The sequence below is a fragment of the Colletes gigas genome, unplaced genomic scaffold, assembly GCF_013123115.1.
Source record: "Colletes gigas isolate AHSC1104 unplaced genomic scaffold, ASM1312311v1 Colletes_gigas_Sc00015, whole genome shotgun sequence".
Lineage (NCBI taxonomy): Eukaryota > Metazoa > Arthropoda > Insecta > Hymenoptera > Colletidae > Colletes > Colletes gigas.
The window spans coordinates 5,758,886-5,785,989 of NW_025106644.1; the positions used below are offsets into that span (position 1 = coordinate 5,758,886).

The window sequence follows — 27,104 nt, forward strand, 5'->3', positions numbered from 1 at the left end:
TACAAGTAGCTGTAAAAGCCATACACCTTCGATTAGTCTTTCTTAGCTATACCATAACAAATGTCTGCTACTGAATTCCGATAAAACCATCGAGTTACTCGTAAACCATACATGCATAAAAGAACAATCTAAACGAATTTATGATACAAAAGGTATATTTTTTTTCTTCTCCGCGTCGGCTAAATTTAATTTTTCAGACGCATTTGCATTGTCCGTGCAATCCCCCTAAACGTTTGTTAACTATACTGATCGATAGAGGAAAATATACATTATATTTATCGCGTCCAGTATACATACGATATATGTATATGGTTCAACGTGTTTGTCTCTCAAAAAAGATAACGTTTATTTTATCAAAGACGTAACGGTCATAAAAAAAGTATTCGTCTTTTTTTTTTCTTTTTTAATCGTACAAACGATGCATGGAAAGTTTCGTTCGTTCGTGATCGTACGATCAGTATCGTGACTTTTACGTGTTATGTACCAGGGGCGCTGATCAACGAAACCGCGATGCAGGCATTATTTACATATTTTCCAACCCTTTCCGTCATCCACCCACAAATACATCCGAGAAACATGATGCGTGCGCAAAGTCCCTCCACAGGTTCGGGACGTGCGCGGGTGGCGCATGATTCGCCGGTTTCGGAGTTCCGCCCAGGAGCGTACCGTTAACCGGTGCACGAACAAAGTAATTTTTCATTGAATGTAAAATATGTAATCGTGTTTGTATTTACTTTAATCGTACAAACTTCGACATTATTGTCGATTCAATTTAAGTAACTGCGATACCATAACGTTTCCATCGTATTCGAAGACTTGCAACGGGAAATTGAAACTAACAGAATACATGTTGCTTCTATCTTGTTAGGATCCACGATAGATTACAACTGTCAGAAAATTGGCAATGTTCGAAGAAAACTCGACAATACGTGCGAAATCTCAAGGAGTTATTTAATGGACACTAGATTTTTCAATTTTGTACCGTGACCTTCGCACGGTTGTGTATTAACAGCGATAAATGGTATCAATTTTTTTCTTCGATATTGCTACTTCAATCCCAATAATCATATTTTATCGTAGATAAAACAATACTTTCCGATGTTCGGTTTATCTCATAAATCCTCTGCTCTTCACTGCTTATTGTGTATTATCTGATCGATAGGATAAATATCGGATCGTGAAATTTACACAAAAGATTCGAAGAACCCGGAATGAGTTCTGGGAAACGGGCGGATGGTGCTCGTAGGTATCGATACGCTCCTGAATATAGTGTTCCCCCACTACTCGATTGCCGCACACTCAACAGATTGAGGTGTGGCCATCGAGGGCAGCCATTTTCTTGACTTTCTGTCGCTTAACATTTCAGGTAAATACGCAATTATTTCTTAAGTAATACTGGTTGGAGTGGTGCGAGGGTGTGCTGTGCTGTGTGCCCGGGTGTTCTAAGCGTGCCGCGTGATCGGTTTGTTAACGCCGCGACCAAGAACACTGTGTGTGTCAAGGAGGGAAAAAAAAAAAAAAAAACCTCTCCTCCTCCCATGATAGAGAGAGGGCCGAGGGAGTGCCATGCGTTACGAATCCACGGCATCTTCGAACGACGACTGTTTAGTTTAGCATAGAAGAAGCCACGCGCTGTCCACTCGCGGCTGAATTCGATCGCTGATTTGGAAATGCTCGTATGAGCCTTCCGATACGACGACCTGGGTTTTAGTTCAGTAAGTAAATCGTCTCCCAGGCTCTAGACCCCTGCGTCGCTATCCTGTCGCACCCCCAGCGCCCCCATCCTCCCCTCTGGGACCCCGTCTTCCCTCACCCCCTCACCCCTCTTACCCCGTTACGCGGCAATGCACTTCCGGCTGTGCAAAATTCGGCAAAAAGCTCTCCGGTTCTCTCCTTTGGAAACTTGAGTAAAGATCTGTGTTACGGGTCCGTCGTGACATTCCTCCGTACTATCGTCCTCGCCGTCGTCGTCGTCGTCGTCGTCGTTTTCCATCCCGTCAACTACGTCTCGGATCTACGATAAACAAAAGGTCGGTACGTTCTTTGACACGGTAGGAGTCGCATTTCTGTCCATTCCGACCAGTATTCCGTGTACACTCTGTTGCTCCTGCTTTCGTTTCTTCGCCTCTCGAGATGATTTCATCGGAATTTCCGTTCCGCTGTAACAGAAATGCCAATCAAACGTCGATTCTCCATGAACGATCGACCTTTGTATATTTAGAACAGATTCACGAGTTATACACTGTTTACAAAAAGTTTATGCGCTCAGGCGAACAAAAGTTTAAGGAACTTATCTGTGGCAAAACAGTTCTTGCGATTATCATCTATGCGGAGTCTAATGTTTGTACAAGTTGCCGTAACATTAATAATACGTAACCCTTCTTACTTAATCGACACGTACGGTCTTCTGTTCGTTTGCATTGCTTTTGCGTACTAGGCGTTATTCGTTGCTAAGATCCTTGCTTTCCAATGCGAAATATTACTAAGCGCTTCTTTTAATTTCCATTACACGGAACAATAATCTGAATAACTTGTAAGGAACGAGTCATTTGTGCTTATGTCTATCGGAAATTTTATGAGCTAGAAGTAATTACTGTGTTTCCTTAGTTATTAACAACTATAATTTATGTAAAATACGTGTAACAAATAGCCGAGAGTATGAAAAGTGCATTATAATCGAAGCATTAAGACACGAAAATCCTGTGCCAAAGAAGCTGCAATGCCAACTTATAACATTTTATATTTTTGTGGATATAGACATATTTCGTTATAAGTGTGATTGTTTGTTGATAAGTATCCGATAATTATGAAACTTTATAAAGCATCTTATTTCTGTACAATGTGAATGTACTTGCCTACTGCATTTAATTTATGCTTCCCAAAAATAATGTTTAATGGGTTTTACACACTTCTTACTAGTGCATGTTTAATACAAGGAAATATTGATCTTATATGTTCATGCATGTTCTTTGGAGACATTGTTATTTTGCTCTAAGGCATAAGGTATAGTCTTACACGAGCGTCTCGACACGTAACTATAAAGATTTCACTTAGTACGCGACTCGATCGTTGTTCTAGGGATCAAAGTTTAAAGATTAAATTTTGATCCGATATGAAAAAAGTAAGATCTGGTATTACTTAAATAACAGTGAAAATGCATAGTCTTTTATCTAGGATTATTGGTACAAAGGCCCTACCTTATGCGAATAAAAATTGTGTCAACTTTGATATAAATGTGTACACAAGGTCATTGATTATGACAACATTAAACTCACATTATATTTAGTCTTCGAGAGATTTGCAAAGCCTTGTAGTATACACATTTTCACATATCGGAAGGAAAGAGTTAAGAATCAAAATTCAAAGGCATCATACATCGAATCATCATAGATTGTATTTAATACTTTTACAGATGTTTAAGTACGTAGCTATGACAAAAACAAGATATATGCATATATATTTACATTTATGATAACTGCGTGGTACATACAATTATCTCGCAGCCTCCTATCCGTTCTAACATATAAAATGTCCACTTAAAACAGAGAAGCTGAAAGAACTAAAAACATGGGATGCAATGCGGGCCGATGCCTCGGTCCAGACGATACGGGGTACCCTGGATCAGGTACGACCCAGTCACTATCCTTTAAATCTTCAGCCCTCGTAGGTCGCTTTCTAAATAGTACTAAAGTAGATATCAGACATAGAAAGAAGGAAATATATTACCTACAATACCCACTATATCAGTAGCTGGCAGTAATCGAATTAGACACAACTTTTAGTAATGTAAATTTAAGTAAAAGAGGGCTTTAGGGAGTGTATGTTATTATACACACGTGTAATGCTAATTCCAATATAGTATAATACTTTATTAAAAAATGAGTGACTACAGTACTTTTAGGGAAAAGAAATTTTTATACCCTACGAGGTTTGAATCCGAGTCGTTGTTTATAGCATTGTCAGAAAGCAAATCTAATGTGAACAATTTCAAAAGATTACCCTGACTTCTTCCTAACTCTATCCTGAAGAATGCTTTTTCTCAGTCTCTTTCATTGTTTCTTTTGTATCTCTTACGCTCTCGGATCTATCTATTTAAAATTGCTTTTAACTTGTTTCTGCCTCATCAGGGTGCAGGAGAAGTAACTTCCTTTTAACGGTGACATTAATTCCATTTTTTCAGCACTTCTTGTGTTTCCTATTAAGTTGTGATTACCTTATGTGTACTATGTGCTCACTTGCTGCATGCTCTTAGTTGAAATAATTTTTGGTGGTGTTTCCCAGACGATATTACTTTTGTTGATTTAGATTCATTATCATTAGAATTTCAATAGTTTTTAAGATACTCGTCACATCTGTACTATGTAAAAGTGCAGCATAGAAATTTTTAATACATAGAATATCATTTTCCTCGTTAGTATTTGCAATCTAAAAACTTATGCATATAGACACATATGTATATGTATATGCGTATATAGGATAAAAGCATTAGAAATTATAAATGCACATTTTTTCCTATTTTACACGTATATAAGAAAGTTAGGTGTACACTCTGTACATACTGGTCATTTTTGGCAAAAAGTATATAGTATGAGAAGTACTTCATTGAAATTGAATAAGTGGAATATACTGTGACTACATACGTTGTAAAGAATTTATAATATTATTCGTACATAGGTAAGTTATTAGGACAATACTATAAAAATTTATATATATTCTACGTAATTGGCATAACAATTTCTAAAAATTTATAAATTGTCTAAGCAAAAAATCGTCACTAATGTGTAACATTTGTGTATTTCTTGCTTTTGTGTTAATGGATATTTTTTAAAAAGTCAGAGTTAAGTGCATAAAATTACATAATTTAATGGTAAAAAATTATACAGGAGCAGTAGTAAATGAATGTATAATTGTTATAATTTTAGAATTCATGGCAGCCATTAGGAAGAAATTGGTTATCGTGGGTGATGGTGCTTGTGGTAAAACATGCTTACTCATAGTCTTCAGCAAAGACCAGTTTCCTGAAGTGTACGTACCCACAGTATTTGAAAACTATGTCGCGGATATCGAAGTCGACGGTAAACAGGTGCGTCTTTAGAAAAATTACTTATTCTACTTGATTATTTGCCTCCTTGTTCTCAAGCGTGTATGTAAAACTTCCCCAAAAAAAACATGCTCCGTAACAGGTGGAACTGGCTCTTTGGGACACGGCTGGGCAAGAAGATTATGATAGGTTGCGTCCACTGTCGTATCCTGACACAGACGTAATCCTAATGTGTTTCTCCATCGATAGTCCCGATTCCCTGGAGAACATTCCCGAGAAGTGGACACCAGAGGTGAAGCACTTTTGCCCAAATGTGCCCATCATCCTTGTCGGAAACAAAAAAGACTTGCGCAATGATCCTAATACCATCAAGGAGCTAAGCAAGATGAAACAGGAACCGGTTAAACCAGAAGAAGGTAGAGCCATGGCCGAGAAAATCAACGCTTTTGCTTATCTTGAATGTTCTGCTAAAAGTAAGGAAGGTATTAGGGAAGTATTTGAAACGGCCACCCGCGCTGCGCTACAAGTAGGTGTTGTTTGCCATAAAGTTTCTTACGCCAAGTTTATTTCGATGGGATTCCTCTTCTAATAGTTCTCCAAATTTTTAGGTAAAAAAGAAGAAGAAGGGAAGATGTTGGCTTCTTTAAGTAAAATGCCAAGTAAGCCCGATAGCGGGCTAAATAATGGAATTGCGGAGCTAGCTGCAATGAAGCTAGTTGTTATGCAGGAGGCCCCCAGCGGAAACCATAATATAACAACAACTTATCTTTATTTTACACAATAAAACAAATCTATATATATGTATATATATATATATACACACACACACATATATGTATATATATATGTATATTAAAAAAAAAAAAAAGAAAAGCAACCACGAAACATGCCCGCAATATAAAGAACTGTCGTTGATGAAACTGGAGACTTAAAACGTTGACTAAATTCAATACAAGTATATGTGCTATATATGAGAAACCATAATGTATATTGTAATGACTACTTGATTGTATTTTTTAATGGTAAAGAATTGTGCTTCGAGTTTAAACAATTAAACAATTGTCATACCAACTATTTACATTTACGGTACATAATTATCTATATCATTGTAGTAATTGTTACTATTATTATTAGTATTTCATTACTATTGTATGCATTCTACATCTTTTTTTTTTTTTTAAACGTAGTGGCTGTTTATTTTTGGTAATAAAAAAAAAAAAAATATGTGGAAGAAACGAACGACAGAGTTGGGGGAATTCGTAACAGAGTATAAAAGGAGAACGGGGGGGAGAGTGGAAACGTAATACGCAATGCAAAGTCATAGAAAGCAATGTAAGAGTTTAAAGCAAAACGTTGAAAAAAAATTCCAAATATTGCGTCGCTATTTTATTGAACCATCGCATTATCGATATTTCTTAAACGAAAAAAAAAAAAAAAAAGTAACAAACATTATATTATAATTATAAAAAATGCGTAAGTAGACCAGCGGATCACTTTGATCTATAAGAATACCAACTAGGCTAAATGTATTATTATTATAATTATTATTAATTATTATTATTAATTATTTTTATTATTGTAATACGATGACACTAACATTACGGATTATAACAGCGGCTATATTATATTTATATATTTCGACAACAACATCCCTTGTACCCAACCATTGCAAAACAAATTATGCCCTGATTTAAGTTTTATTACGCAATAGTTTTCAAATTCATTCGATACGATTAATGTATTCGCAGAATATTTCTAGGCGACTCTTTTCATTCAGAGCGAACGAATTTCACGGGCCATTAATTTTCGATCGAAAGTAATGTTTGTTCTTCGGAATCGTTGATCAATTTACGAGTTTCAAGGTTTATCGTGTAAAGAATGATTATCGGAGCCTATTGAATCATCCTGTGCTTTCCTCCCTCGTAGTTTTTTTTTTTTTTTTTTTTTTCACCCCCCCGTTAAATTGTAGACATACTATTCTAAACTCTTGAACTTACTCGTCTTCTATTAAAACTAATCTATAAGGTAGTTGTTTCTTGCAAGAACTATTGAATTAACGGCTGCAATGCAGTCTTGGCCATTGATTCAATGAATGACTGTGGAATTGTGTTCAACAAACTTTTTTTTACAATTAGCATAACTACCGTTGAATTACGCTTTTAACCGGAACTCCAGCGACCAGAAATTTTGTTTGCTAACGATTAACGAGATGGTTGATTAACTCTTTGGGGCACAAAGTTTAGCGGGAAATTTTTTATAATCCTCGAATAAGAGATGCTATTCGCATTTTGGAAATTGATTGTCAAAGGGTTAATGAACAAACGACTAGCAAGAACAGTCCTGAGATTCGAAAACTTTCATCGTTTGAATTCGACGTTCGTCGCAGAGTTTACCAAGTGTTCTTTTATAATAATTTCTGAAGGAATATACTGTTAATTGCGACTGTATGGGGTAATCCTTTATGGACCGTGTCTCTAACGCTGCAATAAATGCAATTTCAGACTAATCCGTTAACAAAATTTGTACAAACTCTACTGCAATTTTTATAACAAAATGATGACCTTACTATCACCTTGGTTGTCATAAAAAAAAATATTTTAATGGGAGATACTAGAGGTCAAAATAAGACGAAAATCAAGAATACCAATTTGTTGATTTTCGTCTGATTTTGGCCACTAGAATCCCCCATTAAAATTTTTCCAAATTGGTCCATATGGGATTATAGATTGTATATAAATTTTCATCGTTCTTGGAATAGACGAAATAATGCCTCGACGAATTTCTTGTATGATTTTTTCTTTCTAGCATTTTGTCTCTTGTAAAGAGAGCAATAAAAAATAGTTTTCTCCTTTTCTTGTAATAATTGTCGCGAGCAATATATGTAGCGTTGTACCGTGTCGTTTTGATTTGGGGCGTAAAAAGTACTGTACGCAAGAGAAAAAAAGGAAAGGAAATGTCTTCTGTTCTCCGCAGTCCTATAAAAATTATCTAATCTTACGACGACGTTGTAATTAGTCGTGCAGCTAACTAATATAAGAAGTTACGTGAGCGAGAACTTTATAGTAATTCGTACATAGTATTCCTTCAGTGATACAGAAGTGAAAATTATTTTTTATGATTGTCAGGGAAATGAATTCAAGTGAGGTTTTTCAGTTTTAACAAAAAATCAGTCTATTAATTAATTAGCTTTTATATGTAAGAAGGTATTTAATCCACGATTGCTATAATAATAAATTGTAATTAACAATAAAACTTATCAATATTTGTAAATTGCTACTATCGGGATGATTCACTGTGCGCAAAAATTTCAAATAATAAGAACTCGGATGGTAGATAGACCAACATTCATCAAATCATTCGCTTAACACAATAATCTTTTTTTTTTTATTTCTCATATTATCAGTCAATACGAATTCAAATGGAATCTGCGATCGTGCAAAACATATTCCAGGCATACTGAAAATTTTTATTTACAAATTTTATTGAACAAAATTTCCTTAGTTCCTAAATGTTGCATATACCGGGAAGTTTCAAAAAGTATAATTACTTTTCAACGATGAATATTGTTAGTTGCAATCCATACAATTTTTATTTTTTCGTATAAAGAAATATTTAAATGTAGTAACTTCAACGTAGCATAGCGAAATGCGAAAAATGGAATGGAAAATCGTTTCTTAGACGTAGCTCATCGAACTGGAAAACATTGCCACGATAATTCTAAATCAGTTCTGCATAGTTTTACGCGATACCATAATGTTACCTAATATATGTAGAGAATCCTATGCTAATTACATTTCACTTCGCATTCAAATACTTTGTAAAATAAGTGCAGCACGTGTTATCGAAAAGTTCTTTCCCTTTTTCACTCAGACCCGTCTCTGGAACTAGAAAAATGATTAGATCTTACGTTTAATTAATCGTATCCCACTCTTGTCACACTTCGCAAAGTCCCACAAGGAAAATTTCATTCCACGTTTTGCTGACGAGACGTTATATAAAAAATGTAATATAAACATATCACTTATATTTTTACGAAAAGAAATTTATAATTCGTCGCTCTTCGGCTTCGCGGGTTTGCCTTTACGATCGAATCCTTTAAGCTCGTTAGTTGCGTGCTTGGCAATGTATTTAATAAAGTCATCGAGCTGTCGACCACCCTCGTACTTAACAGGCTTGTCCTTTGAATCTTTAGGTGCCCAGAACAGTGTTGGGAATCCTTTCACTTCGTATGGTGCTGGAACATCGTTAGCAGTCGCATCGAACTTAACGATCTCCACATCCTCGTTAGCAAGCTTGTCACCTAGCTCGTCGAAGACAGGTGATAATTTTTTGCAGTGACCGCACCATGGTGCATAAAATTCGACCAGCGTGTCTTTGTCGTTATTTGTGACGACCTCGTCGAAGTTTTGAGCCACCGCGATTTTAACATTTCCGGCGTTATCCTCGGGGATTGGCTCCGACTTCATATACGGTTCCAAAACATCCTCTTCCAGATCCTTCAGGAATGCTTCGAACGCGTCGATCGTGAATTCACCTTTCATGACAAATTTCTGATTATTAGCATTCTTTGCTAGAATAACTGGCTTGTCGCCCGAGACGAAATCGAGCCCGAAATCGTTCAATTCGTGTTGGAAGTCGTCTTTGGAAGAGATCGCGAAATTGAAGTTAGGGAAGTCTTTGGCGACCTTGATGATCCGGTTGCGCCAGTAATTTGTGCCTTTTGGATTTTTTACGTAATCCACGGCATAGTAAGCGACGATCAGTGGATTTTTGAAATCTCCAGAATTTTCTCGCGTACGAACACCAGCGATGCCAAAGCTAAAAAAAAAAATTACAATTACAATAAATATTTATCAAAAATCTACCGTATTCTTGAAACATACTAATTTTTGTCAATGAATTCCTGCACGTCGCCGGCCGAATTTCCATCCTCGAGTTTCACAGAGTCGGATTCAAATTTGTTTTGCAATATTTTTGGCCGGTACAGTACGATAGCATTCCTGGAATTAAAATATAGTAACGTTCATGTTCGATTCGCACTTTGCGGGATACTTTTAACAAACAAATTATTTACTTATGCCCTTCTTTCTCCAAAAGTGCTTCTGCGGATGTGTGAGCAAATCTGATCTTTTCTTTTAATTTTTTAGCGACTGTCTGGAAGGATGTTGCCAAAGGAGAATCATCCTTTTCGAAGAAACCTACGACACCCACTTCGTCGGAGTCCAAGAACGATTTCAAACAGCTGTCAGAGGTCAGTTCTTTGGACGCTGGACCGACTTGCACCTGGAACATCGAAAATACAGGTACAAACGATGTTTATACAATTTCTATGTTACAACATATCGCGCATACTTTCATGTATTTAGCAATGCCCGCTGCTTCTCTAGGCCCGTTGTAATCGCTAACAACGTCGCCTTTGAAGAAGATTTTCAATGTCGGATAGCCGTTTACAGAATATTTATTACAAGTTTCTTTTCCGCTTTCTGTACAGTCCACCTTGGCGAGAGTGATCGGCTGATCGCTGCCTAAGAGCAGTTTAGCAGCTTTCTCATATTCTGGCTTCAATCGCTTGCAATGACCGCACCTGAAAGCAACAGAAAATTGCTAGTTACTGGAATTAAGAAAGAACAGCAATTAACCCAAGGTTTTTTTATTTAAAAAAAAAGGTCAGACGTGTCGCGAGCCGGCACATATCGTTATCGAAACCGGAACTTTAAACATAATTTCGTTTCCTCCCTTATCTCAGTAATCGTACTATTAATGAAACGGTAATAGAGAGAGGAATATATGGAGGATTTTGGATATCTATAATCACCATATGAAAGTTTCTTACCATGGTGCGTAAAACATAACAAGCGTGTACTCCTGACGCTCTAATGTGCCGCTGAAGTTTTCGTCGGTGAGCTCTTGTACATCTTTGTCCTCCGCTAAGACGGTGACGAAAACCAGGAACAAAAGGCTAAGATATTTAGGCACCATTTTGGATCACGGTGCACGTTTGCTAAATCGAATACGACCCGCACTCTTTCTTCAAAAGACAGTGTCCGTCTAAGAGGTGGGCTTTTGCAAGACGTTAGCCAGCAGTACACGATACCCCGCGCAGTGCTGTCGTCTTCCGATTGGCTGCTCTTTCTCTGTGCATACATGTATGCGTGTTCCTGTGGCCACGTACACACAAAGGGTGTTCCTAAATTGTTTGACGAAACTTTCGCAGCCCGTGCATGGACGTCGTCTTATCCGCTACGTTCATTCGCTGTCGAAACCTGATGAAAAATTCACGACATCGAGGATCGTGCATCGGGGACCAGCATCATGACCGGGAGAAATCTTTCGAAGGAATCGGAAGGTAAACATTTTAGGAACACCCTATGTAAATGCATATAAAAGACGACAAAATTCTACGCCGAGACGACCACCAACGAAAAGGTACAGTTTCTTGTCGGTGTTTCGACTCGGTGGGAGAAATGGCAAAAGAGTTTTTAACGGTATTTATAAAAAAAACAATTTCCCTCGCTACTTTATCCTCCGTGCTAACCGGCCTCCGACGCCCTCTGTAGTAATTAAAACGAACCACGAACATTATTCCCGCGTTTTATCGCGTTCCCATAGAAACAGGTATGAAGAAACGTGAATTTGATCGATGGTAAATATAGCAGATCGAAATTGTTGGCTTGAAACGAAGCTTGACCTTAACATGTTCCAGGATATTCGAGTATCCTAGAAATCTTGTCAAAACGATTCCCGGTAGATCGAGGGTAAGGACACAATAATATTTAACCATTGTTATATGTCTCCATCAAGGATAGGGGTTTATTATTCGAGTGTAATCATTAAATTCTTGTCTGGTTTTATTACGTTAGTCACAAGCTAGACTTGGTCGTTACATTGTTTCAGGTTAATATTATCAGTTGTTAGGCAACGAATGTATATTTGATTGTTTTCGATTAATTGTGTTTGTTCTGAATCTAATTTTCGTGGCATATGTTAATTATATGTACACGAGAACGATCGTCGAGCGATTTAATGCGAAATAGCTCGCGCGTTTGTGATCTTGTTCTATGATTGCCAGAAGCGCCATCTATAGACGTAATAATTATTGATCGAACTAACATCCTGTGTACGAAACTCGGGGAATTCCGGCGTGCGTATGTCTTGAACGAGTTGTGGCTGTAATGGAACGCGAAATGAATTATAATGTAGTCGTGAGTTTGCAGAAATAGGGAAAAAGTGTAATGTAACCCGTAACAAACAAGATTCGATTTTAGTCGCGACGACGCGACGCTGTGCCATCGTTTACAACGGACTGCAAGAACGAACATCTGATATCGTTGTCGGTCGAACAACTTTACGAAGATATTCCTTAATATTATGGTGAGTAAAATTAAGAATACTATAAATACGTAAATTAGAATTAATTCAAAATGTTATAATAATCGATCATTTTATTAGAAACGATGGAATCGAGTAAGCTAGATGCAAATTTGAATCGTGCCTTAGACCTCGATACCGCCAAAATTTTTCAAGTTATACCTCATCAAATGTATTCCGTTTTTAGATTTTATTCGGTGACGAATCAAGTACCATGCAGTGATCTTTTTACTATCATTGGAAAGAGTAAAGTTTTAACTTTATTTTCGAAGAAAATTGCCTGCTTATACGTACGAAGATACGCAACAAGTGGATATCAGGTTTCGAGAATTTTATTAGCCTTTGAATGGGTGCGCCGTGTTAATACTTTAATACAATCGAATACGCCCATTTATTTATAACATTTGCGGCACGTGTCATCATTTTTATGACTGCTAATATTTTATGATTATTATTTTTTTTAAATTGTAACGTCCGTTAGTCTTTTTACGATACTTTTGTAACAACTATTGTTGAAACTATTCAACTAGTTGATGTTTTGGTTTTTTTTCTACGTTTATACAGCGTTCCCCTGAGAAAAATTTTAATGGAGGATTCTGTAGGCCAAAATGAGACGAAAATCAAGAATACTAATTTGTTGATGGAGGCTTTGTTAAAAAGTTATTAATGTTTAAGGTTCCGCCAATATTGAATTTTTTTCTCGAAAATGCACAGGATTTCTGGGGTATGTCTGTTCACCAAAAATGATTGTAATTGACCCCCGCAACCGAAAATAATTTCTTCAAAATGATTCAAAATTTTTTAATTTCGAAATTAATTTCTCCCACTCGAATTTTTTTCTCGAAAATGCGTAGGATTTCGAGGGTATGTCTGTTCACCAAAAATGATTGTAATTGACCCCCGCAACCGAAAATAATTTTTCCAAAACGATTTGAAATTTTTTTTTTCCCGTCGAAAAATTTGTCTTTCTCGAATTTTTTTCTAGAAAACACGTAGGATTTCGAGGGTATGTCTATTCACCAAAAACGTTTGTAATTGACCCCCGCAATCGAAAATAATTTTTCCAGAACGATTTGAAATTGTTTAATTTAATTGTTAATAACTTTTTAACGAAGCCTCAAACGAAAAATTGATATTCTTGATTTTCGTCTTATTTTGGCGTCTAGTATCTCACATTAAAATTTTTCCCAGGGTTGGCGGAACATCCCTGTATTTGAATCGTCGATCGTACTTGCTTTATTTTTATGGCCCCTTAAGTGTTCCCTTGCATGTCTCGCGCTTAAGTACGTAATCCCGTGATATCGATGTGCGTCAATAACGATCGCCGCACAGGAAATGAATTAACAATGATACCGATGGTCAAATTGATTATTCATCGAGATAGAACTCTGTAAAACGATCGTTACGTAAATATTCAAATAAGGAGAAAGATTGAGAATCCACTATTGACACTGAATTTAAAATTAGAAATGAGTACTTGCATACGCATCGTTACCCTTTTACGTTTTCCACAAAAGTGGAAGCATTGTTCAATTAAATATTTATTATTCTACTTGCACAATTCGCAATATCGATAATTTCAACTTGTCTTAACAATTTGTTCTACTTGTCTTAACAATTTCACGAAATGTCAGTAACGATTATGACAGTCCTACCAACGGGAGACCTTGCTTACCTAATAGACACATAATCAAAGAGATCAATAGTTGGATCAATACCGGGAAAACCAGTTATGCAAATGAAAATTCTATTTCTAGTATTGTCGCTTGTAACTATGCGGAATTTTCAATTGCAACCGTGATCAAATTTTAATGTGTTTTTTAAAAAAAAAAAAGTGGTATGCATGAAATCGATTATTGGCGTAAAAGTTAATAAAAAACGGCGAATGGAAATGAGGTCACGCACGGCTGTGCTGTTCGACCTCCTCGATCGAATACATTTTCATGTTCACCGGTTCGCGATAATATCAACTTAAAGGAAAAGTCGTTGACGTTGTGCAACTCGAGTAGACGCTAAAACATGCTTTCGAAATTTGTTTTTCATTATAATACTTTCCTGTTACCCGCGTATACGTGGGTCGGAAAGTATGCTCGGATAGTCGAGACTTGAAATCGTATGCCGGTTGACGCTAAGTCGGATTTTAGCTGTTCCAAGAGCGAGAAGGAAAGGCTCTAGTCTGCCTTCTCTCTCTCCCGGCCGAAGTTGGCCGAACGCGAGCCGAGCGGTCGCGTCATGCGCGAGTGTGGGTAGCGGAGGGGGTAAATCCGAGCCCGGGAACCCGATTGTTCACTACTCACTACGATCGATCTGGTCAGATACGCTCAGTCGTGGCCCGACTGTCAAAGTAATAAGTTGACCAAACGTCTTTCTTTATCTCTTAATTCTTCTAAGTTAAATTAGTTCATTTGGCCACCAGCCACGCGCTAGTATTTGCGTAATACCGATACTCAACAGCATCTGTTTTCCATTTTTCAGTTCGTTCGACAGAGCATCAATTACATTAACGCTAATTTCTCGCCGCACGCTGCAAAAGGTAAGTGATTTTCATTCTTTAAACGTTATGTCATCATGATTTGCCGTTTTATTTTCTCTTTTAGTCACTAGCCGCATCGCTTTCTATACAATTGACCCCGATTTCTCGTCTACGACAGGTTTGCAACAAACGGATCCCCGTTATCGTTTTTAAACGTACACGATATTATTTTTAACAACGATTATCGAGGATAATCAAGAACCGTCGTTACTGATTCTGATCTTGTCTGTTTCAGGAAATCAAAAAATCATGCCGTGCCCGTTCCTAACACGTCTGTCGGCGAATTACGTCCGGAATTATGGATCATCGGTGGTAATGAGTTATCGTCAATTTTGCCCAATTATGTCTATGTTCTGTAGCACTCAGGCTGAATCTGTCGAGGCGTCGCAGATCCAAGACGCCACAGAGAATCAGAGTCCATTTCTGGCTAAAGAGCATATTGCTATGAAAGCAGCTGGCCACGTGGACGAAGTGAACGTTGTTAACGTCGAACCGCCTAAATTGAAAGTAGAACCGAGCTTCCCGTACGAAGAATTCTTCGACGAGCAAATCATGAAAAAGAAGAAAGACCATTCATACAGGGTCTTTAAAAAAGTAAATCGGCTGGCCGAGAACTTCCCATCTGCGATGGAGTATACACGAGAACCGAAACCTATTACCGTATGGTGTTCCAACGATTATTTGGGGATGTCGCGTCACCCCGAAGTGACGAGTTCCGTTCGAAAAGCGTTGGATAAATATGGCGCGGGAGCTGGAGGAACGCGAAACATATCTGGTAATACAATAGGCCACGAAATGTTGGAGAAGAGACTTGCTTCTTTGCATCAGAAAGAAGCAGGTTTATTGTTCACCTCTTGCTTTGTTGCCAATGATTCCACACTGTACACGTTAGCGAAACTTCTGCCAGATTGCCATATCTTCTCCGATGCTGGTAATCATGCTTCCATGATCCAGGGTATAAGAAATAGTGGAGTACCGAAACACATATTTAGGCACAACGACGTGCAACATCTCGAAAAGCTTCTTTCTAATGTAGATAAAAGAATACCGAAAATTGTAGCATTCGAAACTGTACATTCTATGACCGGCGATACGTGCCCTTTGGAAGAGTTGTGTAATGTCGCGCATAAATACGGTGCTTTGACGTTCGTGGACGAGGTCCATGCTGTTGGTTTATACGGTTATTCGGGCGCTGGTATCGGAGAGAGAGATTGGGTACTTCACAAAATGGATATTATTTCTGGTACCCTAGGCAAAGCATTTGGTAACGTTGGTGGCTACATCGTTGGTTCCGCAAAATTAATAGATATGATCCGAAGTTACGCTGCAGGATTCATTTTTACAACTTCGTTGCCACCGACCGTATTATATGGCGCTTTGGCCGCTGTTGAAATTTTAGCCTCGGATGAAGGACGAATGTTAAGAGCTAGTCATCAGGAAAATGTAGCTTATATGAAGTCTATTTTGAATACCGCGGGTCTTCCAGTAGAACCCTCGTCCTCGCATATTATTCCTATAAAAGTAAATTAATTTATTCGTGCTATGATTTCCCACGCGTTTCCAATTACGTTCCTATTTCATTAGGGTCGTTTTTTCAGATTGGAGATCCGTTGCTATCCAGCCAAATAGCCGACTCGTTGTTAAAAGAGAAGGGCCATTATGTTCAAGCGATCAATTATCCAACGGTACCAAAAGGTGAAGAAAAATTAAGGCTGGCTCCTACTCCAAAGCATACCAAATCCATGATGGACCAATTTGTTAAAGACACTTTGGATACGTTTGATCGTTTGAAAATACCGAAAACTGAAAATAGACGTTAAGTGATAAAATAGATATTAAATGTATTTGATAAAAGATAAATGTAAACATTGTACGACACACAAATATGAACACTTTCCTGGTGAAATGTTTAAGAATAATCAAAATTGTCTATTTCAAATTATCTATTGCCGTTTAATTTACCCGGTGATTTATATTAAAATTGAAATTTTTATCAGTATCTTTTGATATAATTTCTAATTAGTAATTTAGAAAATTACTTTTATTACGATTATTCAAATTGAAAATGTACGGTTCCACTGTTGACAGGCATTGCGCATGCGCGTCATTCACGTCCAACAATGGCGTCTGTGTCTTCGGTGCTTTAAAGTACGTCTTATGCAAATACTCTTATTTAATGTTAATTTGTGCTTTTAAAATCGTGAAATGATACTTTGAACTGTATCGAAGTCATCGTTGGTGTCAACAAATGAGTGTCTCTCTTCGAACTAAACGTAACCTACCTACTTCACGGAGATGGTGATCGAGTGTTGAAACTTAAGGTTAGGATGAGAAGCATCGTTAATATTTTGAAGATGTTCGTTGCATTTTTTTATGATTATGCACGCGGATTATCTTACACAATCACCACGATTCTGGTTCTGGGTTACTGCCTACATCCAGCCAGATTCGCCTCGCATTACACATTTATAAAGACGCAAGACATCTACGATGAAATGGAAAGATCCTATCCAGCGAAGGACAACTCCTGCACGATTACAATCAATCACAGGAGATCACAGTTGCTCTATCCCGAAGAACATCCGCGTGAGGATCCTGTGGCAATGGCACGACGTTTAGGAATACTACCCGGTGGCCAGTGGAAGCCCCTCAACTGCCATCCTCTTTTCAACGTAGCCATTATATTACCATACCGAAACCGACAAACGCAACTTACCATTTTCATGAATTACATCCATCCTTTCCTGCAAGCTCAAAACCTCGATTACAGAATATTTGTGATAGAGCAAAGTCCTATGCGCGAGTTCAATCGTGCCAAGCTTTTCAATGTTGGATACACGGAGGCGACCAAAGCGAACGATTTTCATTGTTTCATCTTTCAAGACATAGATTTAATACCTCAAAATCCTGACAATATTTACGCTTGCACCAAAATGCCCAGGCATATGAGCTCGAGCGTAAATACATTCCGTTACAATCTACCTTATACCGGTTTATTCGGGGGTGCGATCGCATTAACTCGTAAACAGTTTGAAAGAGTTAACGGATTTTCCAATGTTTTCTACGGATGGGGGGGAGAAGACGACGATTTTTATAGTCGTCTTCAATCGCGAGGCTTTCAAGTAAGTTGATCGTTGTTACGCAAAAATGATCGAGTACATTTTGACGTGCATAATACATAAATTTATTTTGGATTTCAGGTCACCCGCTTCGGACCGAGTATTGCCCAATATTATATGCTAACGCATAAGAAAGAACCTCCGAGTAGCGCGAGATTCGAGAATTTAGAAACTAGTGCTAGAAGATACGAGACTGATGGTATTAGCAATTTAGAATACAGGGTTTTAAATCATCAATTAAGGCCGTTATATTCTTGGATCTTAGCAGATGTTTAGTCTTTGTTTAGTTTCCATTTCCTGTTTCTAGTCTCTGTTAATTTATAAACAAATATGGCTGTTTAACTGTTCGTCGTAATTTCAGTTAATAATAACGAAGCTCATATATAGAAGAATTAAATAACGCAACATTACGGAAAGATAAATTTTGTAGAGATTTCCTAGAAATTTATTTCCGTGAAACTGAGAAAAGGTGGCCATTGAATTTGTTACGATGATAGAACATGTTCAATGACATTCTGTGCAATACAGGGAAATATACATTTTATATTTCTCTATCGAATGGTATATGCTAGTACGTCAAAGATAATACCACGTATAATTGTTTGGGGGGTATAACTGCAGAAATATAATATCGATAAACATTGTCTCACCATAATATTGAGATTTGTTTTATGGCGCCATATAATAATCTGTTTCAAAGTAACTGAATTAAACATCAAGTTACATTCGAGTCAAAGATCTCGTACATATAAGACACGTGTCTCCTACATTCCGTTTTCGTTCGATGCAGTATTTTACAAAAGTCAGTTCTTCGAGCAAGCGCAGGTTTAATAGTACAAAACTTCTTTATACATACAAAGGATTGTAGTTTGTTCCTCTAGTGATACGCCTAAAAATCAAAGTGTTTATATAATCAAGTCAATTTTTTCCCAAACATATTTTTAACTTAGTTTAATGCTCGATATTTTTTAGCGTTATATTTATATCGACTGAAACGAAGAAATATAGTATTGTAATTACATTACTTATTGTTTTATAATTATAGTGTCACTGGTAACGTACGACACGGTAAATTATCGAATTAGAATAAACACGCGTAATATATTAACGTTTTGAATTTGTATTACTAGTCATAAATGAGCCCAGGTATTCTAGGGAGCTGATAGGTTTACAAGCGGGACAAAAGAGGGAGCGAGAGGTTTTCTATTAGTTCCAATTATCCCCACCACCGGATCATCCGCCATTGCGTTAACGGGGGCTCTAGAACGTAGACCATAACCAACGGGGCCCCGTGTACTTTGTGCTTCGAAAATTTATCAGCTTTACAATACTTTTAACGAAGTTTCAAAGCTTGTAATTGTGTGCAGTTTGTGAATAATTCAATTTCGAAATGTAGAAAGCTCAAAGTTCAAATCATCGAAACTACTTCACTATATGTAAGTACAAGCGTCTCGATACAAATGAAAATGTACGTATAAGGAGTTTGAAAGAGAAATGTGTAACGATAAAATTGTTGCAAATCGCGTTTATTATTTTATTAAGAAGATTTGAAACCTCGTAACTGTCGTTTGTTTAGATATGTGTACAATAGATAATTCGCGGTACGTGACATTTTAAGTTTCGCTTGAAAAAAGAAGCGACGTACTTGCTTTAGGTAAATATTTTATTTCGATTGAAAAATAACACCGATGGAGAAAAGATTCGATTCTTTAAAAACGAACACGAGTGTATTGCAAGCAATAATGCCGCGTGTATTTTTATTATCATCTTTTAACCTATAACTTATTACATGGGTTTTGGATGTGTAATTAAAAAAATAACGATAAAGCGTCAGAATGACTGTAGAAATGTGTATGTATAGCGAAGAATGATCTCAAAAAGTACGATGCAAAGTATAATAATTAATAAAAGAAGGATCGACGTGTAAATGTTCGAGTATAAATATAATTCTCTCTCTATATATATAGATGTGTAGTGTGTGTGGTGAATCTGACATAATTCTATTATAAAATTAATTATGAAATTCATCGCGAATTGTTACAGTATAATAAATATACGATGCACCAGTGATGAGTTTAGTCGCACTGGATTCATAAGTAATAGTAGATTGATTTTTTCTTTCTCCAAGCATCATGAAATTCGCTGGAAACTGTGTAAATTAAAATACGCGACGGTAATTAATATTACTGTTTCGCGTTGCCGGAGATATTTCACAATGCTTCGATAATATACTTCGTTCACGAAATACGTAAAAGTACTGTATTGTGCACAAAATTGTTAGACGAGAATTGCTTGATGTGATAATCTTGTTTGAACTATTTCGCTACTGGTACTTGTACATAGTACATTCTTGGGCAAGCACTGTACGGGTCGTAAATAGTGAAACAAATATAGTTTTCCTTAAACGAACAAGCATAGTTTTTTTTGCTTAAAGCGAAGCCGAATAACTATCGCGCGAACAGTATCAAGACAATACGAGCATATTTTTAAATAGTATCACATAAAAGGACGTACTAAAATCTAATGAGAAAAAAAAAAGAAAAAAAAAAAATTTACAGCGAGTTCAAAAAACTAACGTTACCAATGTATTATTACCTAAGAATCTTAGAATAGAGAAGTAATGTAATATTGTGAAAACGTATAGGAAAGATATAAAAAAATGTAACGTATTCCCAAGAATGGATTATCACCGTTCTCAATTACCAGTACACAGACCAGTATATACTATCCGGATAATACGCGCCACATACCTATCCGTTTATGGAAAAAATTGAGTACAAGTACTTGTGTATGTATACATAAAACCTATGTACAACGATACTCGACATATTATGAGTCGGACAGTTCCTGATAACGCGCGTACATCATCTTCTTCACACAATCTTTGTACGTGTCCCCGGGTAATGCACTATACGACGACGACTTCGCTCCCAAACCGGCCGTAGGTACTCTTCTCTCCGCTTCGATGATACTAGTCCTACCTTGATTCGATTTGCCAAGTCCCATTCCTTCGCTCCACCCCATTTTTTGTAACAATTTATTGCCAACGTTGTCCGAACCGATACCGGCTCTCGTCGGCTCCTCGTAAGACACTGATATATCCTCGACTCTCGTTTTTAAGTATTTCTCTTTAAGTTTGTTCGGCTGTGGTGGTTCCGGTTCACCGTACTTCGCTCTTCTCTCTTTAGCACGATCCCGATATTTATTATTCCTCTGCTGTGGGTCGTTCGGGTCCAAACCGCGCACTTGGTACCAATTCTCCAGATTCTGTTTATGAAGATCGGACAACTGTTGATGTCGAAGCAACGCTTCTTTGCTAGGGAACTGTCGTTTGCACAACAAGCAAGCCAGCTTGGTCCAGTCCGTGTGTTGTCTTTCTTCCTGTTGCACGTCCTCTATCTCTTCTTCCGTGTCGCTGCCGCCTCCATAGGCAGCGACCAACCCATTGTTTCCACCTTGATCCTCGTCCTCGTGGTAAGAGGTAGCCAGAGACTTCTTCTCCAATATGGCGTACCCAGCATCCGCTGCTCCACTCCCGACTCCCTGATTCCCATCGACACCAGCGAACTCCGAGTTCCAGTTGCTCTTTGCGTTCTCTTTCTTCTGGTTCAACGTCTTTGCCCAGCGTTCCATATCCTTGGCTATCTTCTTCGCTACTTTCACTTTGTCCTGCTTGCTGTCTTTCTTTTTACTCTCATCCTCCCTCGACAACTCTTGAGCAGCGCTAGTTACCGTAGAAGTTGTCGCCTGATTGGTGATCGTGTTGGTCGAGTCGGTGCTGCTAGCAGTGGCAGTTATTGTAGTCCCACTGGTGGTGGTTCCTGTTGCTTGCGTAACGGTCGTAGCAGTCTACACAAAACACCCACCGGATTATTCCCACGCGTCTAAAATTTCGTTAACGCAAAACGTGCAAATCCGACTTACCTTTGCTGGTTGATATGAGAATGATTCGGCGTCCCAATATAGGAATTGTTGCGTGTGACTATTATAATAATATTGCGAGTTGGGATCATAATACAATCCTGTACTGGGATCGTAGTAGTAGCCCGATGATTCGTCGTAGTGATAGGTACTGACATCCGGTACAGCTAAAATTGCAAGGAATTAGTAGATCGGTGAAAACCTTTCAAAGCAAAATAAAAATAATTTGCTCCGTTGTTATAAAACTTACAGTATACTTTACCATCACTCGCGTGCGCAGGCACTCTTCCGCTCGCCAACGACGTGCTGGTTGGCGCCGATGGCATTGGTCTGTTCTTCATTTCATCCGCGTCCCCTAACTTTCTCGACGCTTGCAGTTGTTGTATAGCTGACTGCGCCACCGCTGCCGCAGCGTTCACTCTGTCGGTCTGATTCAGAGACGGTAACGTGATCGCGGACCCTTGCATTATTTGATTCTGATAATATTGCGTGTAATACTGAAGATAGTGAGCTTTCTGCGCAGGCGTCTTAGCGTACAGGTTCGCGCTGTACTCTGCCAATTGAGCAACGTCGTCCAACGTGTATCTCTGCGGTTGACTGTCGTTCGCTTTCCAGGTGTTGGTATTATTTATTTGGTGGAGTTTGCAATACGTGATCTCCACTTTTCTCCCGTCCACCACCAACCCTTGCTTCGTGAGGGCCGTGTGCAAGTACATTGCATCCACCACGTTCCCCATTTCCAGATAACAGACGCCCCTTGATGTGTTGGTCAGAGAATCGCGTCCAATGCGGATACTCCGTATTGGCATCGACGAAAGGTTTTTCATTGCTTGCAATACGGAATCCTCCGTCGTTAGCACGTCCAATCCTCGAAGGAGGACGGTGTTCGTAGGATGAGGGCTGATCTCATCGCTACCCTCTCCGCCTTCTTCGCTCTCTGCCCGCGAGGCCGAACATTTAAAACACGTTTCGCGCCTCTTGAAATTGTGTGCTCCACACTTGAATAGAAAATCATTATCAATAATTAATTAATAATAATTGAATTATATAATTAAATTTGAAGAGTTTTAATGGTAAGCATACCTTGACGCAATGCCAATCCTGAGTGTTCTTTGCTGGCGGCTTATCCACATGGCAATCTTTCGGTATACTGTACTGCATCAAGGCACGGTATTGGTCCTGTAGCATCAGTACTCCCTGAAACAGAGAATTTCAGTGTTATCCCGTCCAACATCCTCCCAAAGCCTCTGTTTATCCCGTAAACTTCCTTCTTGGTTGACGAAATTATAGTTTTCTACTTCATAGCTTTCCGTCTCGAACGAACAGTAAAGAAAATGTCGTGGGCTTATTATAATTGTGGGCCATTCCACACGGCTTGCGGACCGACTCTCTATGTACATGCGCGACAACTTTTTCTTTTCGTTTTTGGTTCGATCAAATTGGACTTTAACTCGTGGAAAAAACAAGCAAACGTACAATGAATCGCTTGCGTAAAAAAATTTTTCTTTTTTTTTTATATATGTGAACAAGAAAGTCGTGCACAAATAATTTGTTCATTCATTTAAAATGCTCAACTGGTAATTGCGGTCGAGAACAAAGTTAAATGGTAGAAGCAGACTTAAATGACGTAATTAAAAAATAAGCATCTCGTATCGAATGAGTATAGCAAATGTGTGTGAAACTCGTACAAATAAATCATCATGCCGGATACTATATATGCACTGTACGCAAAAAGATAAGACGATTGGAATGACCCTCCTCCGATCTTCATTGTTAGTCCACAAACTTTTATGATAGATAGAGGATAGGTAAAAAGCACGCGGCGCGGCCTTTTTTTTTTCTTTTATATATGTATATATAACTTTAATCCAATAGACGGAATTTGCGAGCGAGTTAAGAAAAGTCTGCAAAGTATGTGGGGACTCCTAGATAAGTAATTAGGTACGGTAGGTTGAAGTAGCCTTTTTGATAGGTGCACAGCCATGGCCATGGGGAAGGCCAGGGGGCTGCGTTACCGTGCCTTGCCGCCACGGGGCGTCGGTGGCACGCGTACAACGCATCGGTTGGGAATCTGGACTGAACTTCTTTCTACCTGTTTCATCTCCATCCACCGTGCGGCCTCCTGAGTCGCGTTAAACTCGACGAATGCAAAACCTCGCGAAGCACCTATACAGAGCAAATACACACATATCCAAAGTTAATCCACGTTTTGCCTGGGTGTCTCTACTCTGAGAGGGCAGGCAATCACAGCACCAACCATTGACAGACTGAGTTTCGAACGAAGTATTTCTTCGCTTCGTCGCTTGCTTTCATTTCCATTTGCCTAAAGCTCAGCAGAACAAATTCTATACGGATGAAAGACGATCTTTTTTTCTATCGTACTTAGTCTTTTTCTTTTTTTTTTTTTTTTTTTTTTCACGCGAATTATCATTTACTCTAATGTCAGGACCTACCGAAATCTTGGCCTCCGTATATCTTTTTTTCTTTTACTATTTATAGATTGAAGGAATGATAGTCGAAATCGTACAAAAATGTCTCTTCCAAATTCGTCAAGATAAGAACTTGTCAAAGATAATTGTGTATGCGCAACGTACAATGAAGCATTAGAATTTGTCACAGAAATTTTAGATGTTACTTAGACAGCCGAACAACCGAGTAAACTTGGTTGGCAAAAAATATACATTTCGCTTATTCTAAGTATAAGATATAAACTTCTTAATAAATATTTTACGCCACCCTTGCTAGATGAATAATGATGATCTGATTTTCCTCAAAATATTCTTCCTGCGTATAGAACTTACCTTATTCCAAGAGTAGAGAATGAATTAATGATTCTTATTCAATCGATAGTCATTATATTCATTATACTGCTTGAATAATTTTTGGGTATGCATGATTGGTACTAGGGAAGAGATTTTAACCAAATATGACAAAAAATTGTTTGAAACCTTAACCGTTCGTGACGTTAATAAATGAGCAAAAGTTTCCAACAATTTTTTTTCCCCCGATGATCATTAAAAAATTGCAATAATAACTTAAACCTACACAAGTCTAATGCGACCTGCCGATGTGAAAAGCAGTTCACTTGTGTACACATTAGGTTGCGGGGAAGTTTTAAGTTACGAAAATGAAGATAATTACCTGTGTCCTTTTTACGAATCAGCCTGATGTCCTTTGGCATGAGACCACAGTTGAGGATGTCTTGCCGCACCTGTGATACACACATCATAATGATAACAGAGATGTACGCGTGCAAACGCTCGCTCATGAGTGGCCAATTATGTCGGGCCACTAAGTTGACAACCTACGTCATTTTCAGTAATGTGCTGAGCAAGCCCACGAATCATTATGGTGTTGTTCGGAGATTGAGATTTGTAGTGGATGCCTTCCATGGACGAACCGTAAGTACGTCCATGGTCGTGCTCAAAGTCCATACTTTCACGGCTATGATCGTCATCCCGATCACGATCTCTGTCCTCCCGCTTCCCTCTACGATCCCTATCCCTATCTCTATCTCTGTCTCTTCTAGAGCGATCTCTATCTCTGTCGCGATCGCGATCCCTGTCTCTGTCTCTTTCTACAGAGTCTCTGTCTCTTTGTCTAGCGTAACGATCCTCTCTGTCCCTGTAGCTACGGTCTCTGTCGTCTCTGCTGCGATCCCTTCTGTCTCTCGAACGGTCCCTTTCGCGGTCTCTGTCCCTTCCACGATGATTTCTGTATTCGGGACTACGGTGGTCCCTGTCGCGATGATCATTGTCGCGGTGCTCGGCGTAATCCGGTGACCTACTGCTTCCATAATCATTACGATAGTCATAGTCAGAATTATGTCCCCTTCTCTCAGGCCCGTAACCTGGCTCCCACGGGTCAATATTGTTACTGTACATGTTGTCCATACATTTAACTTGTTCCTGAAATAATTAAAATTATTTCAATACCGATAAAATTATTTCAATTAGTTTCTTTAAAATAAACCTCCTGATAAAAAGACACAAAACATAAGAAAATTAATAAATTTCTCTGCTACTCTGCAAATTAGAATATTAGGGATACTCGATGAAATTAGAAGCAATGGGCATTTAAAATTCAATTACAGCGGCAAAGAAATCACTTTATTTAATTAACACGTTTCACGTTACGCAGACCTAGATAACAGAGCATAAAGCAACAGCTCATTGAATAAAATGCAACATAAATATAACACCAAGTCGGCGTTAATATCATTAAGCGTATTAACTGCTTCGAGTATAATTCACTATTTCGATTCCACTTAAACTCTAACGTTTACACGGAAACAGTGTGATTTAAAGGTACTTTCATAAAAAATGCCGCATACTTTTCGCGAACATTTCAAATTACTTGACAGATTTCGTCGAAATTTTTAAACGCGATCCTGCGGTCAATAAAGGCAATAGTAAAGACTCACGTTCCATTAGAAGTTTTATTAACGTTATGAACTCGAGAAATGGTTAAAGGACATTGTGATGTTAAAAAAAATTCAGTAGAAATCGAGCAATACAAAAGAATTGAATATAAAATCATGAACCGCTAAGCGAACGACCATCGTGGCGTTGATTAATAGTCCGTCGTACCCGATGTTATTGCGATCCCCAGTCTTCTTTACAATGCACCAAATTCTCGAGAAAATGATCTTCGTGTCGTGGCGAATCCGTACGTGCTTAATTTCCACTTACTTTACTCTTTCTTCGTACGATCAGATGAGAAATAGCGTGATGCGCACAATGGCGTGGTTACGCCTCTCGTTCCTTCCTTACAATATGGCGGCGTCAGTGGAGGAAGGACCCATTACGTGTCCATGATCAAATGATGTTAGAAATATTTCCGAGATGGCGCTTCGACGCATTTCATGATTTCATTAATTTTTTTCAATCATTCAGAAACTGATCGAACTTCTTATTTTTATCTCGCTGAAATTTTTTTAAAAATACATCTTTTTATACACGCATTGGCATCCCTAGTTATTTTCATTGGGCGTAAATCTCGTTGACGAATCGATTCGAGGAATTGGTGACAACTTTTCTAGAAATATGATTCAACACGAGAACACGAGATAAGTAATTTTATCGCAGACATTATTATTACATTTATCTACGGTATTGCAATT

The 27,104-nt window shown here is 38.2% G+C and overlaps 5 protein-coding genes across 18 annotated transcripts; 3 read left to right on the forward strand and 2 right to left on the reverse strand.

Moving 5' to 3' along the window:
• Positions 1 to 1,229: 1,229 nt before the first annotated feature.
• LOC122400024 (ras-like GTP-binding protein Rho1) lies at positions 1,230 to 6,396 on the forward strand. 5 transcript variants are annotated; one of them, XM_043401207.1, is made up of 5 exons: positions 1,307 to 1,366; positions 3,546 to 3,625; positions 4,923 to 5,083; positions 5,184 to 5,567; positions 5,650 to 5,832. In XM_043401207.1, exons 2-5 carry the CDS (start codon positions 3,568 to 3,570, stop codon positions 5,686 to 5,688), a joined length of 642 nt encoding a protein of 213 aa, XP_043257142.1. In that variant the 5' UTR covers positions 1,307 to 1,366; positions 3,546 to 3,567; the 3' UTR covers positions 5,689 to 5,832. The 5 variants fall into 5 exon arrangements, with proteins under 5 accessions (XP_043257144.1, XP_043257142.1, XP_043257141.1 ...); XM_043401206.1 differs by lacking the exon at positions 1,307 to 1,366 and adding an exon at positions 1,377 to 1,715 and having other exon boundaries at positions 5,634 to 6,396; XM_043401209.1 differs by lacking the exon at positions 3,546 to 3,625 and having other exon boundaries at positions 1,230 to 1,366.
• LOC122400023 (protein disulfide-isomerase A3) lies at positions 6,176 to 11,375 on the reverse strand. Its single transcript, XM_043401205.1, has 5 exons — positions 10,875 to 11,375; positions 10,394 to 10,625; positions 10,116 to 10,324; positions 9,925 to 10,041; positions 6,176 to 9,859 (listed from the first exon to the last, which is right to left on the reverse strand). Exons 1-5 carry the CDS (start codon positions 11,018 to 11,020, stop codon positions 9,085 to 9,087), a joined length of 1,479 nt encoding a protein of 492 aa, XP_043257140.1. The 5' UTR covers positions 11,021 to 11,375; the 3' UTR covers positions 6,176 to 9,084.
• An 886-nt stretch (positions 11,376 to 12,261) lies between these two features.
• On the forward strand, positions 12,262 to 16,863 carry LOC122400022 (5-aminolevulinate synthase, erythroid-specific, mitochondrial). 6 transcript variants are annotated; one of them, XM_043401201.1, is made up of 6 exons: positions 12,289 to 12,412; positions 12,597 to 12,729; positions 14,885 to 14,942; positions 15,007 to 15,097; positions 15,178 to 16,463; positions 16,541 to 16,863. In XM_043401201.1, the coding sequence occupies exons 5-6, from the start codon at positions 15,192 to 15,194 to the stop codon at positions 16,760 to 16,762; spliced, it is 1,494 nt and encodes a 497-aa protein (XP_043257136.1). In that variant the 5' UTR covers positions 12,289 to 12,412; positions 12,597 to 12,729; positions 14,885 to 14,942; positions 15,007 to 15,097; positions 15,178 to 15,191; the 3' UTR covers positions 16,763 to 16,863. The 6 variants fall into 6 exon arrangements, with proteins under 6 accessions (XP_043257138.1, XP_043257136.1, XP_043257134.1 ...); XM_043401203.1 differs by lacking the exon at positions 12,597 to 12,729 and having other exon boundaries at positions 12,262 to 12,412; XM_043401199.1 differs by lacking the exon at positions 15,007 to 15,097.
• A 210-nt stretch (positions 16,864 to 17,073) lies between these two features.
• On the forward strand, positions 17,074 to 19,971 carry LOC122399754 (beta-1,4-N-acetylgalactosaminyltransferase bre-4-like). 3 transcript variants are annotated; one of them, XM_043400679.1, is made up of 3 exons: positions 17,074 to 17,263; positions 17,385 to 18,064; positions 18,143 to 19,971. In XM_043400679.1, exons 2-3 carry the CDS (start codon positions 17,438 to 17,440, stop codon positions 18,335 to 18,337), a joined length of 822 nt encoding a protein of 273 aa, XP_043256614.1. In that variant the 5' UTR covers positions 17,074 to 17,263; positions 17,385 to 17,437; the 3' UTR covers positions 18,338 to 19,971. The 3 variants fall into 3 exon arrangements, with proteins under 3 accessions (XP_043256614.1, XP_043256615.1, XP_043256613.1); XM_043400680.1 differs by having other exon boundaries at positions 17,389 to 18,064; XM_043400678.1 differs by having other exon boundaries at positions 17,074 to 18,064.
• An 11-nt stretch (positions 19,972 to 19,982) lies between these two features.
• Positions 19,983 to 26,766, reverse strand: LOC122399755 (RNA-binding protein 5-like). 3 transcript variants are annotated; one of them, XM_043400683.1, is made up of 8 exons: positions 26,674 to 26,766; positions 25,291 to 25,890; positions 25,124 to 25,193; positions 24,075 to 24,148; positions 23,066 to 23,179; positions 22,233 to 22,980; positions 21,986 to 22,149; positions 19,983 to 21,910 (listed from the first exon to the last, which is right to left on the reverse strand). In XM_043400683.1, the coding sequence occupies exons 2-8, from the start codon at positions 25,873 to 25,875 to the stop codon at positions 20,891 to 20,893; spliced, it is 2,775 nt and encodes a 924-aa protein (XP_043256618.1). In that variant the 5' UTR covers positions 25,876 to 25,890; positions 26,674 to 26,766; the 3' UTR covers positions 19,983 to 20,890. The 3 variants fall into 3 exon arrangements, with proteins under 3 accessions (XP_043256618.1, XP_043256619.1, XP_043256616.1); XM_043400684.1 differs by having other exon boundaries at positions 22,245 to 22,980; positions 26,572 to 26,746; XM_043400681.1 differs by having other exon boundaries at positions 26,572 to 26,746.
• Between the last annotated feature and the right edge of the window lie 338 nt (positions 26,767 to 27,104).

Coding starts and splice junctions, on each gene's coding strand:
- LOC122400024 (XM_043401206.1), top strand. CDS start 3,568: ATGGGATGCAATGCGGGCCGATGCCTCGGTCCAGACGATACGGGGTAC. Junction 5,084..5,183: donor TCGAAGTCGACGGTAAACAG/GTGCGTCTTTAG, acceptor GCTCCGTAACAG/GTGGAACTGGCTCTTTGGGA. Junction 5,568..5,633: donor CCACCCGCGCTGCGCTACAA/GTAGGTGTTGTT, acceptor CTCTTCTAATAG/TTCTCCAAATTTTTAGGTAA.
- LOC122400022 (XM_043401198.1), top strand. Junction 14,943..15,177: donor CTCGCCGCACGCTGCAAAAG/GTAAGTGATTTT, acceptor TGTCTGTTTCAG/GAAATCAAAAAATCATGCCG. Junction 16,464..16,540: donor CGCATATTATTCCTATAAAA/GTAAATTAATTT, acceptor TCGTTTTTTCAG/ATTGGAGATCCGTTGCTATC.
- LOC122399754 (XM_043400678.1), top strand. CDS start 17,270: ATGAGAAGCATCGTTAATATTTTGAAGATGTTCGTTGCATTTTTTTAT. Junction 18,065..18,142: donor TTCAATCGCGAGGCTTTCAA/GTAAGTTGATCG, acceptor TTTGGATTTCAG/GTCACCCGCTTCGGACCGAG.
- LOC122400023 (XM_043401205.1), bottom strand. CDS start 11,020: ATGGTGCCTAAATATCTTAGCCTTTTGTTCCTGGTTTTCGTCACCGTC. Junction 10,325..10,393: donor GCATTGCTAAATACATGAAA/GTATGCGCGATA, acceptor TCGATGTTCCAG/GTGCAAGTCGGTCCAGCGTC. Junction 9,860..9,924: donor GAATTCATTGACAAAAATTA/GTATGTTTCAAG, acceptor TTTTTTTTTTAG/CTTTGGCATCGCTGGTGTTC.
- LOC122399755 (XM_043400683.1), bottom strand. CDS start 25,875: ATGGACAACATGTACAGTAACAATATTGACCCGTGGGAGCCAGGTTAC. Junction 23,180..24,074: donor GGTGGATGGAGATGAAACAG/GTAGAAAGAAGT, acceptor TCTCTGTTTCAG/GGAGTACTGATGCTACAGGA. Junction 22,150..22,232: donor GAGTGATGGTAAAGTATACT/GTAAGTTTTATA, acceptor TTGCAATTTTAG/CTGTACCGGATGTCAGTACC.